This window comes from Felis catus, chromosome E1, assembly GCF_018350175.1.
Source record: "Felis catus isolate Fca126 chromosome E1, F.catus_Fca126_mat1.0, whole genome shotgun sequence".
Taxonomy (NCBI): Eukaryota; Metazoa; Chordata; class Mammalia; order Carnivora; family Felidae; genus Felis; species Felis catus.
Genome location: NC_058381.1, coordinates 56342317 through 56354483, shown reverse-complemented (window position 1 = coordinate 56354483; position 12167 = coordinate 56342317). Strand labels below are relative to the sequence as shown.

Below are 12167 nucleotides of genomic sequence, written 5' to 3'. Positions count from 1 at the left end.
ATTTACTTATCTTGCGGGGGAGGGGCAGAGATGGAGAGAGAGAAAATCCCAAGCAGGCTCTGAGATGCCAGCGTGGAGCCTGACTTGGGGTCTGATCCCACAAACCATGAGACCTCGAACTGAGCCAAAATCAAGCGTTGGACGCTTAACGTAGTGAGTCACCCAGGCACCCCAGGAGACTTTCTTAAAAGATTTTATTTCATTTTCTAGTATTCTCTACATCTAATGCGGGGCTTGTACCCACAACTTGATATCAAGAGTCACATGCTCCACTGACTGAGCCAGCCAGATGCCCTGAGACTTATTTTTTTAAGATTTATGTTTAATTGTGGCAAAATGCACAAAACATACAATTTGCCTTCTTAGACACTTTATACGATTCAGTAGTATTAAGTAAATTCACAAGTAAATTGTTGTGCAACCAATCTCCAGGACTTTTTAATCCTGCAGAATCAAACCTCTGTATCTATTAAACAATAATCCCCCATTTTTCCTTCCTCTCCCCCCCCCCAGCAACCACCAGTGTACTTTCTATGAATTTGACTACACTAAATACCCCATATAAGTGGAATCATATAATACTAGTCTTTTTTTGACTGGCTTACTTAGCACAATTATTTTCAAGCTTCATCCATGCTGTAGCATGTGGCTTAATACTATTCCATTGTATGGGTGTACCATTTTTAGTTTATTCCTGAGGGCCACTGGGTTCCTTCTCCCTGTTGCGTTTTTGTGAATAATGCCGCTATGAACATGAATGTACAAATATCTCTTGGAGACCTTGCTTTTAATTCTTTTGAATATATACCCAGAAGTGGGATTGCCAGATCATATGGTAATTCTTTAATTTTCCAAAAAACAGTCATACTGTTTTACACCACTTTACGTTGGCACCAAAAGGGCACCAGGGTCCTGATTTCTCCATATCTTTGCTAATACATGTTATTTTCTGCTATTTTTTTTAGAAAATAGTAACCATCCAAAATAAATAAATAAAAATAGTAATCATCCTAATGGGTGTGAGGTGATAGTTCATTGTGGCTTTGATTTGCATTTCCCTAACGATTAGTGACACTGAGTAGAGACTTACTTTAAATTGCTTCATTTTATCTTCATAACAACCGTCCTAATTGGTTATCTCCATTTCACAGGGGAGGGAAAAGATTTAGAGGGAGACTAAGTTACTTGCCCAACATCTTCCGACCAGTAATGGGGGAGACAGGGTCTGAGACGTAGGACTCAGACCCCAAAGCCCACAGTGCCATACTGCAGAGCAAAGATTCAGTGTCCCTCGCCCCAACACTTCTTCCTCCTGAACTGCTTGAATTGCTCGCTCCAAAGACCAGAGACACAGGTCCCCTGCAGTCTAAGTTCCTACACCTGGTGGCCGCTGGCTGACCCCCTGACCCCACCAGCGCCATGGCATTCTCAGGGTCGGCCCCAGAGGAAAGCGTAGAGGCGGTTCCCTCACAGGGAGACTGCTTCATTCGGGTAGGGTGGGAACCCCATCTCTCGAGTATCCATGGAGGTAGACACCCCGAAATCCAGTCCTTAGCTAACCGCTCCCTCCCTCTGTGCTTGAGACGTGAGCCCGATGCCCCGTGCAGGGAGGCAGGAGCGGGGAGTTGGGGGCGGGGGTCCATCTCCCGATCCTCAACCTTAGGTGGAGGAGGGGAGGAGGGTTTGCTCCGAAAAGATCTCAAAACCTCTAGCCTCCCTAGCCTCCCGGAAAGGACGAGCCCCAAACCCGCTCACCATCACGGCAGGCCGCCCCACCCCCAGCCGACGCGCAGGCGCACTCCCAACAAGCGCGTCTCGCCTGCGGCCCGGGACGTCGGCGGCGGAGTCCGCCACTATCCCGTCAGGCCTTCTGGGCAGGCCTCGCTCTTTTCCTCCTCCGTCGTCCCGCCTCCTCTATCCCGTCTGGCTCTGCGGCGCAGGGGCAAGATGGCTGCTGAGAAACAGGTTCCCGGTGGCGGCAGCGGCGGCGGCGGTAGTGGTGGTGGCGGCGGTGGACGCGGTGCCGGAGGAGACGAAAATAAGGAAAACGAACGGCCTTCAGCCGGATCGAAGGCAAACAAAGAATTCGGGGATAGCCTGAGTTTGGAGAGTATCCTAGAGTAATCGGGCCTAACTCGCAATGACTACGTGTCGATATGCATGGCCGGGGGCGGGAGACGCGGCGGGTCCCGGCACGTCCCAGACAGGAGCGGCCGAGGGTTGCAGTTTCTCTCGCCGTTACTTTCTGGCGCTCAGAGTTCCAGGGTCTGTATTTCGACCGGCCTTTTCTCGCATCTCATTCGCTTTCCAGGCTGGGGAAACGTCGGGTTCTTTCTCGTGGCCCCAGGAGGTTGGGCAGATTTCTGCAGTGTCCCCCCTCGGTTGCCTGCTTGGAGGGCTGGTGACAGGGATGACACTCTGGCCACCCCAGTGAGCTCCTTTCTTGGCACCTTGAGTCACTGAACTGAGGAGGAAAATTACAGCGTTGACATTTTTGGCTTAAAACTTCTGTCCCACAGCCGTGGGGACCCGTGTCCTGACTATGGAGGCAAAGATTGATTGCGCTATGGAAAAACTTGTTGAATATAAACGTAGATTAACATCGCTTGTATAGCTTTCTTAATAGGCTTGTAGGCATTTTATCTGGTTGACAGTCGTTCAGTTGAGCTGGAGGCATCTGTCTGTATTTTCCATCAGAATATCACAATTGAGTGCCTGAGACACTAGTTTGTGGCTTTTTGTAATGAATAAGAAATGGAGAAAGTGTAGGTGAGTTTCTGAAATAACACATTTAGCTCGACATCCCAATGAAGTTTTCAAGGGTTTGGGGGTTTTACTTTTTGAACTGGTGTAGTTCCAAATGAATGTTAGAATACCTTGATTTTTTTTAAAGAACCTTATGGCTTCTCCCTTTTTAGTTGTTGAGATAGTCTTAGTGGTCAGTATTTTAATGTATGTCTATAGAGAAGCACTGAGGACTAAAAGAATTGAAACTGTAGATAAAGGTCACTAGACTTGCTAAAGTTTGGTACATAATCTTAAAATATTTTAAGATTCTTAAAAAAGGAAAACAAAAATAAAAAGAGTATGGTCAGGGCTTTTTTCTTTTAAAAGAAAAACTGATGACTTTATATAAGCTATCGTCTGGGTTGGTTAGTATGTGCTAACCACGGGCTCGTGTAGCATTACAGCTGTTCAGGAAAGGTAGGTTTGGTAGATGTAGGAAGTTATGCAAATAGAGGAGTAGTACACGTCATTTATAACCTGAGTCTGCTTGAATGAGTAAAATACTGGGTCCAGGTGTAAACCAGTGGGAACCACTCCAGTTACAATCAGCAGTTAGAATCCAGCAACTTTATGTAAGCTGTTGGGTTTCAGTGAGCCTCAGTGGCCAATGATACTCTTCTTTTTTAGTTTGAAAGTTGATAACAGTTCAGGCAGTTTTTTTTTTTTTTTTTTTTTTTTTTTTTTTTACATGCTTAGCCCTGTCCTATGACAAGATAGCTCTTGAAAATGATTATAAGAGGTTTCGGTAGCTAACGTGCTAAGGATTTCAGAAATGTTTGATGGTTTGGTACAAGTGTGAACTGACAGGACCCGGTTTTGATTTATTTGGATTCTTACTCTTGTGAGCTTTTCCTTAATCTTGGCTCTAGTTCTTCAGATTATCAAGGAATCCCAGCAGCAGCACGGTTTACGGCATGGAGATTTCCAGAGGTATAGGTAAATATCATGGGCAAGATGTTTGGAAATTATTGTGGAATTTTCAGATCTGGTTTGCTTTGGTTAATATCCTACCTATTTTGTTGTGTCAGAAAGTATCCGTAGAAAGTCTCACTTTGAACTTAATGTATTGAGTGCTCAGGTATCACCTCACGCCAGTCAGAGTGGCCAAAATGAACAAATCAGGAGACTGTAGATGCTGGAGAGGATGTGGAGAAACGGGAACCCTCTTGCACTGTTGGTGGGAATGCAGATTGGTGCAGCCGCTCTGGAAAGCAGTGTGGAGGTTCCTCAGAAAATTAAAAATAGACCTACCCTATGACCCAGCAATAGCACTGCTAGGAATTTATCCAAGGGATACAGGAGTACTGATGCATAGGGCCACTTGTACCCCAATGTTCATAGCAGCACTCTCAACAATAGCCAAATTATGGAAAGAGCCTAAATGTCCATCAACTGATGAATGGATAAAGAAATTGTGGTTTATATACACAATGGAATATTACGTGGCAATGAGAAAAAATGAAATATGGCCTTTTGTAGCAACGTGGATGGAACTGGAGAGTGTGATGCTAAGTGAAATAAGCCATACAGAGAAAGACAGATACCATATGGTTTCACTCTTATGTGGATCCTGAGAAACTTAACAGGAACCCATGGGGGAGGGGAAGGAAAAAAAAACAAAAAGAGGTTAGAGTGGGGAGAGAGCCAAAGCATAAGAGACTGTTAAAAACTGAGAACAAACTGAGGGTTGATGGGGGGTGGGAGGGAGGAGAGGGTGGGTGATGGGTATTGAGGAGGGCACCTTTTGGGATGAGCACTGGGTGTTGTATGGAAACCAATTTGTCAATAAATTTCATATATAATAAAAAAAAAATTCAAAAAAAATATATTGAGTGCTCAGAATATACTTGTAAAATTCAAAATTTCATAATGAATAAAAGGAGCCAATCTTTTTATCCATTGTGCCTCACAATATTGTAGATGCATTGGAGGCTTCTGCTGAAACTGGCAAGCAGTTATGGTAATCATTTTTTTTTTTTTAACTTAACCGTGTCGGTAGAGTCTTGGTTAAATACAAAGCTTTTCAGTTTTTTAAACGTTATATATGGAAATTTTCTTTCTTTTTTTTTAATGTTTATTTATTAAAAAAAATTTTTTTTTTTTTAATTTTTTTTTTCAACGTTTATTTATTTTTGGGACAGAGAGAGACAGAGCATGAACGGGGGAGGGGCAGAGAGAGAGGGAGACACAGAATCGGAAACAGGCTCCAGGCTCTGAGCCATCAGCCCAGAGCCTGATGCGGGGTTCGAACTCACGGACCGCGAGATCCTGACCTGGCTGAAGTGGGATGCTTAACCGACTGCGCCACCCAGGAGCCCCTAAAAAAGTTTTTTTTGACGTTTATTTATTTTTTGAGAGACAGAGCATGAGCTGGGGAGGGGACAGAAGAGAGGGGGGAAGTCACAGATTCCGAAGCAGGCTCCAGGCTCCAAACTGTCAGCACAGAACCTGACGCGGGGCTTGAACCTATGAACCATGAGATCATGACCTGAGCCGAAGTTGGCCGCCTAACCAACTGAGCCACCCAAGTGCCCCTAATGTTTATTTATTTTTGAGAGATAGACCGAGCATGTGAGTGGGGGAAGGTCAGAGAGAAAGGGAGACACAATCTGAAACAGGCTCCAGGCTCTGAGCTGTCAGCACAGAGTCTGTCGCAGGGCTCAAACTCCTAGAATGCAAGATCATGACCTGAGCCGAAGTTGGACGCTTAACCGACTGAGCCACTCAGGCGCCCCTACTTTTTCAAGTTCTGTGCCCAGTATGGGGCTTGAACTCAAAATCCTGAGATAAGAGCCACATGCTCCACTGACTGAGTCAGCCAGGCACTCCTATATATGGAGAATTCTGTGATGTCATTACAACTTATTGGTAAACTTTGTAACAGTCTTCAAGTTAGAAGACAAATTTAATATGACTCTTAAAAAAGTAGAATAGATGTCTAATGTACAGTACAGTTCAGAACTTTGGAAGCAGAAGTATCTAACTCTTTTATATTCTAGATACAGGCTTTGACTACCAGACTTTTAAAGTTACTTCTAAACAAAACACTCTGCAGATTCTAAGGAGTCGGCCATGCTGTAAAGGGTCAACAGCGCTGGGGCAGCTTGAGCAAGGTGGGGAGAGGTAGGAGATAAAGGAGGAGAACTAAGCAGGGCCAGAATGGGTAGGGTCCTGTAAGCCAGGGTAACTCGGTCAGGTGTTAATCTAGGTATGGTGGGAAGCCACGAAAAAGTTTTAAACTAGACTATTATGACTTGAGTTTTTGTTTTTATTTTTGTTTTTTAATTACTAAGGAGATCAGTTATAGTGATCAGCGTTTTGCCCTTTTGTTTTCATCTGTTCCTTCCCCTTTTAAGGAAATATTTTATTGAAGGATTTTTAAATCATTTTATTGAAGTATAATTTATATACAGAAAAGTATACAGAAAGTGATGAGTTTTTCACAACCTGTAACCAGTACCCAGATGAAGACACAACATTACCAGCATCCCTAAAGTTCCCCTTTGCTCCTTCTAGTCACAAGCCATTCCTCCCCAAAGGTCACCACAGTTGTGACTTTTGACACCTTAGATTAGCTTTGAAATGTGTTTTCTGTGACACCAGTCCTACCGCCCTGCAGGTTTTAGTTCACTAAATGTTTATAAGATGAAGTGCGGTATCAGTGGTAACCATAAGTAGAACGCCTCAAACTTCTGACTTGACTTTATTATAGAATTTGCTATTGAGTGTCCTACCAGCTTGTCTGAATTACTTTTGTTTTTTTCTTTCAGGGGCTACTGTTCCCGTAGACAAAGACGCCTTCGGAAAACTCTCAACTTCAAGATGGGGAACAGACACAAATTCACAGGGAAAAAAGTAACTGAAGATCTTCTGACTGATAACAGGTATTGACTCCTCAGTGGTAGTTGTTAAATACTTCTGGCTAACACATTTATTGAACAGTTACATGTTAGTGTGCCAAAACTCTTTAATTACCTGATGTGATTTGTTTTAGCAGCTCTGTGGGGGTGCGCATTTTTATTTTTCTTGTGCCAAAAAATGAGGATACCGAGGCTCAAAGAGGTTCAGTAACTTTTTCAAGAACTAGGGCGAAATACTAAATGTTAAAGTCAGTGATTAGAATCTAAGTGGTTATTAGGTGGGGTTTCTAGAATGCAAATTTCAATGTGCACGGGCTAACTTAAACCAGTATATCTTAAAGTTGTGTGTAAGTTATTCCAGAAAAGTTTTATATTTCAGTGCCGAATGTAGCCATGCTTAATATTTGCTGAAGGATCAATCTGTCAAGCAGTACGTATTAGAGGTCTCTAGGCCAGTTTCTCAAATTTTAGCCTGTGGGCCAAATAGATCCCTTTTGCCACCTGTTTTTACAAAGTTTGGTTGGAACACAGCCACACCGTTTATTCAGGTGTTGTTTACAGCTGCTTCTGTGCTACAGTAGCACAATAACAGAGTAGTTGTGACAGAGACCATATGGCCTACAAAACCTAAAATATTCACTGTTGGGCCCTCTACAAAAAAATGTTTGTTGTGCCCTAGTCTAATATACGGCCAAGACAGAGTGAGGCACCATCTTAGATGGAGAAGAGTTGGGGAGGCATAGTTCTTGAACCTGGTTGCCCGTGATATCAGTCAGGTACAAAACAGAGCACTGCGAGATAGGGAAACTACCATATTGTGTGTCATTTACTCTTAAGAATTCTGAAGTCTTGGAGGAGAGATGTTAGTTGGGAGTTTTTGATGGAGAAGCCAGGAAGCATGCATGGAGGAGGCTGGACCTTGAGGGATTTGTGAGAGGAAAGAACATTGTGTGAGGGGAAACGGCAGGCCATGGTGTCTGAATGCACTATAGGAATTCTAATGCTCTGGACAGTTGAAAGGCTGGGAGCTTGGTGTATGGAGACACAGAAAACTAGAGCGTCGAGACCACGGTGGGATTCAGCAGGATGTATTGGTTAAATCTGATGAGAACAAGTTAGGAAGGGTCTCTTATGATGGTGCGATTCTTTATTTTGAAGAGACAAGGTTAAGCTGCTGTTTAAGGATATTTAATCAAGGCAGTAGTTTAACAAAAGATTCATCATCATCATAATAAATCAGCTAACTTGCTGAGTCCTTAGTAAGTGCCAGACTCTGGTTTAAATGTGTTACCTGTATTACTGCATGGGAGACGGAGGCACAGAAAGATTAGTACTTTGCTCAAAGTCACATAGCTAGTGGGGGTGGCACTGAGATGCCAACACCTACTCTAGAGCCTTTAAGTTTATTTATTTTGGGGGAGAGAGAGAGAGAGAGATGCGTGCACGTGCGTGTGCACGAGCTGGGGAGTGACAGAGAGAGGGAGAGAGAGAATCCCAAGCAGGCTCTGAGCTGTCAGTGCAGAGCCTGATGCGGGATTTGATCTCCTGTTTGGTAGGAGGTTAGAAGGTGGAGGCAGATCCTGGTCAGATACTGATTGAGTGCCATAGGTGATACCACGAGAAGAGTAGTTCTGAGGAAGAAGGCCAGGAGGATGTGGAGAAAAGATGAGAGGCTGAAGGTTGTGTCTTGAAGAGTATCTGAGTCTCACGCTCCTGGCCTTCATTCTTCAGTTTGCCTGTTCTCTCTCTGGTTTAGGTATTTGCTTCTGGTTCTGATGGACGCTGAGCGAGCCTGGAGCTATGCCATGCAGCTTAAACAGGAAGCCAATACTGAACCCCGAAAACGGTTCCATTTGCTCTCTCGCCTGCGCAAAGCCGTGAAGCACGCAGAGGAATTGGAACGCTTGTGTGAGAGCAATCGCGTGGATGCCAAGACCAAGTTAGAGGCTCAGGTTAGTGTCTTTACATCAGCTTCTTCATTGTGGAGGTTAGAGACGTGACCTTATGGTTAAACAGAACAGCTTCCCGATATTATAAATTGATAGGAGAGGCAAAAACATGGTCTTGCTTTTTCAAGGGGAAGTTGGCATCTCTTATTTTTGTTTTTGAACTCTTGGTTTTTAATAATTAGCTTTAACTTTTTTTAAAAAAAGCTCATATTTCTCTTGAAATGGGTATGGAAAGCTGGAATCTTAGATCTGGGAAGTTTACAAAATAAGAATCTTTGGAAATGAATTTTTAAAGAGTGATAGACACTGAACATTTACATTCAGCTTCTGATACTGAAGGTCATAGCCTGGAAGCTGGTTGTTAAGGAAACAGATTTCTTTATTTCTTTATTTATTTCTTTATTTCTTTATTCTAATTTATTTCTTTATTTCTATATTTTATTTCTTTATTTATTTATGAAATTCTCTCCTGGGAAGTAAATGAATCATAATGAATTTTCTGTATGTTACATCTTATTAAATAAGTTTTTTCTCTTTCTTTTTTTTAAATGTTTATTTGTTTATTTTGAGGGGGAGAGGAGAGACGGAGAGAGAGGGAGACAGAGAATCCCAAGCAGGCTCTAGGCTGTCAGCGCAGAGCCCAGTGTGGGACTTGATCTCACAAACCGTGAGATCATGACCTCAGCTGAAATCAAGAGTCGGATGTTGAACTGACTGAATCACACAGGCGCCCATAAGTTTCCTGTTTTAAAATTACCCCGAATATGTCTATATTCCTGATGTCAAAGCTGAAAGCAGGTGGAGGAGGCTGAGCTGCGGCATCGACTCATGGGTGTTGAAGCCTTTCCCTTTTCCCACCCTCCCAGGCTTACACGGCTTACCTCTCAGGAATGCTGCGTTTTGAACATCAGGAATGGAAAGCTGCCATTGAGGCTTTTAACAAATGCAAGTAAGTCCTCCGGTCCAGAAGCCATGGCCAGTTTTGATTGTACATAGTCCCATTCAAGCAGCAGGTAACTTAATGATTGTTTCTACGAAAGTACAGTTTCTTTGATTTTTATTTGTTTTATTTATTTATTTAATTTTTTCCCTTCCCTTTAGAAACATTGATTATTCTCATTCATCTTTAGAATACGCCAGTTCTCATAGTTGGTAGAAGGACCTCAAAGTGCCGTGTTTTGTTTTCAGCCACTGTTCCTTTTTATTTTCTTAAATAAGGCTGCTGTGAAACCAGATGTTTCTTTCCTCGCAGAACTATCTATGAGAAGCTAGCCAGTGCTTTCACAGAAGAGCAGGCCGTGCTGTACAACCAACGTGTGGAGGAGATCTCGCCTAACATCCGCTACTGTGCATATAACATTGGTGAGCAAGGGCTGAGCTGTCTTGACGGGTGGGTTATTGGTGGTTCAGCCGGGAGAGCCTAGAGGATTTATTGAACTTCCGTTCTTCCCTTGTCCTCGCATCCATCTGTGGCATGGGTTTTGGCTAATGAGAAAAGTAGAGCTATTGAAATCAGCTCGGCTTAGAGTTACAGAAGGCAATTCCTGTGCTTTGTTTCCACCCTGCCCACGTGTATGCTCCTCCAGAGCTTTGTCAAAGGACTTGGGATTCACTGAAATGTGCTCACGCAATGGGAAGACCGTGGAGTGGAATCTAGTGGTTCTCAAGAGAAGAGACCCTTCAGGATTTTCCACTCAACACCTCTCTCTCTTTTCAGGGGACCAGTCGGCTATCAATGAACTCATGCAGATGAGATTGAGGTCCGGGGGCACTGAGGGTCTCCTGGCTGAAAAATTGGAGGTAATCTGGCCCGTACATTTTTGTGAAGCCTTTGGTTTGAAAAAGTCCAGAAGAAGGAAATAAGCTATACTCTTATCTAGTGTAATTGCTATTAATATATATAGATTTGTGTTTGTGTATTTAAAAAAATATATATATATTTAACATTTTATGTTTATTTTTGAGAGAGAGAGAGAGAGGGAGGCAGTGACAGTGTGAGCGGGGGAGGGGCAGAGAGAGAGGGAGAGAATCTGAAGCAGGCTCCAGGCTCTGAGCTCAGCACAGAGCCCGACGTGGGGCTTGAACCTGTGCACCGTGAGATCATGACCTGAGCTGAAGTTGGATGCTTAAGAATATATATGTTTTTAAGTTTATGTATTTTATTTTGAGAAAGAGACAGTGGATGTGGGGGGAGGAGCAGAGAAAGAAGAGAGAATCCAGCGTGGAGCCTGATGTGGGGCTCGAACCCACGAAACTAAGATCATGACCTGAGCTGAAACCAAGAGTCGGATGCTTAAGCCACCCAGGCGCCCCTATTCTATTCTATTCTATTCTATTCTATTCTATTCTATTCTATTCTATTCTATTTTATTTTATTTTATTTTACTTATTTTTAAAAATTTATTTTAGAGAGAGAGTGCGAGTGGAGAAGGGGCAAAGAGAGAGGGAAACAGAGGATCTGAGACAGGCTCCGCACTGACAGCAGAGAGCCATATGTGAGGCTCAAACTCATGAAATACGAGATTGTGATCTGAGCCGAAGTCAGACACTTAACCAACTGAGCCACCCAGGCACCCCTCTTTTTTTTAGATAGAGTGGGCGAGTGGGGGAGGGGGACAGAGGGAGAGAGAGAATCCTAAACAGGCTCCATGCTTAGCTCAGAGCCCAATGTCGGGCTCTATCCTGTGATCCTGAGATCATGACCTGAGCCAAAATCAAAAGTTGGATGCTTAGCCAACTGAGCCATCCAGGCTCCCCCACCCCCCACGACTGCTGTGTATTTTTAACAAAAATATTTTCGTTGAATATTTAAAAGTGTTCAGTATTTTTTTATCTCATATTTATTTTCTAAGCAAGTAACGTAGGTGAATAGAAAAGTAGGAAATACCAAAGATGGGGGAAGACTAAAAATCACATGGTAAAATCAGAGGTAATCACTACAAATAACGTGAAGAGTTTTATATACATAGGAAAAACAGGCACATATATTTTTTTTTAATTTATTTTTTTTTTAACGTTTATTTATTTTTTGAGACAGAGAGAGACAGAGCATGAACGGGGGAGGGTCAGAGAGAGGGAGACACAGAATCTGAAATAGGCTCCAGGCTCTGAGCTGTCAGCACAGAGCCCGACGTGGGGCTCAAACTCACGGACCGCAAGATCATGACCTGAGCCGAAGTCGGCCGTCCAACCGACTGAGCCACCCAGGCGCCCCAGGCACATATTTTTTAAATGGGATCTCAGTATAGTGTTTAGTAACATGCTTTTCATTTATTTATTTTTTAACGTTTATTTATTTTTGAGACAGAGACAGAGCATGAACAGGGGAGGGGCAGAGAGAGATGGAGACACAATCTGAAATAGGCTCCAGGCTCTGAGCTGTCAGCACAGAGCCTGACGTGGGGCTCGAACTCACGGATCATGAGATCATGACCTGAGCTGAAGTCGGACACTCAACCGACTGAGCCACCCAGGCGCCCCAGTAACATGCTTTTTAAATAAAATATTTCCAGCATTTTTTCCCCACTTTAGTAAACATCTTTGTTTTGACACATTTTTAGTAAGCAAAAGT

General features: G+C 43.3%; 1 protein-coding gene across 1 annotated transcript in view; it reads left to right on the top strand.

Moving 5' to 3' along the window:
- The first annotated feature begins 1912 nt into the window (after positions 1–1912).
- The window catches only part of SRP68 (signal recognition particle 68), a 37039-nt gene continuing 26784 nt past the window's right edge, over positions 1913–12167 (top strand). The window contains exons 1-7 of the mRNA XM_003997170.5: positions 1913–2110; positions 3657–3723; positions 6558–6671; positions 8404–8599; positions 9463–9545; positions 9849–9958; positions 10314–10396. Of these exons, the coding sequence (XP_003997219.2) occupies positions 1948–2110; positions 3657–3723; positions 6558–6671; positions 8404–8599; positions 9463–9545; positions 9849–9958; positions 10314–10396 (816 nt within the window). The 5' untranslated portion in view covers positions 1913–1947. The remainder of the gene's footprint in view (positions 2111–3656; positions 3724–6557; positions 6672–8403; positions 8600–9462; positions 9546–9848; positions 9959–10313; positions 10397–12167) is intronic.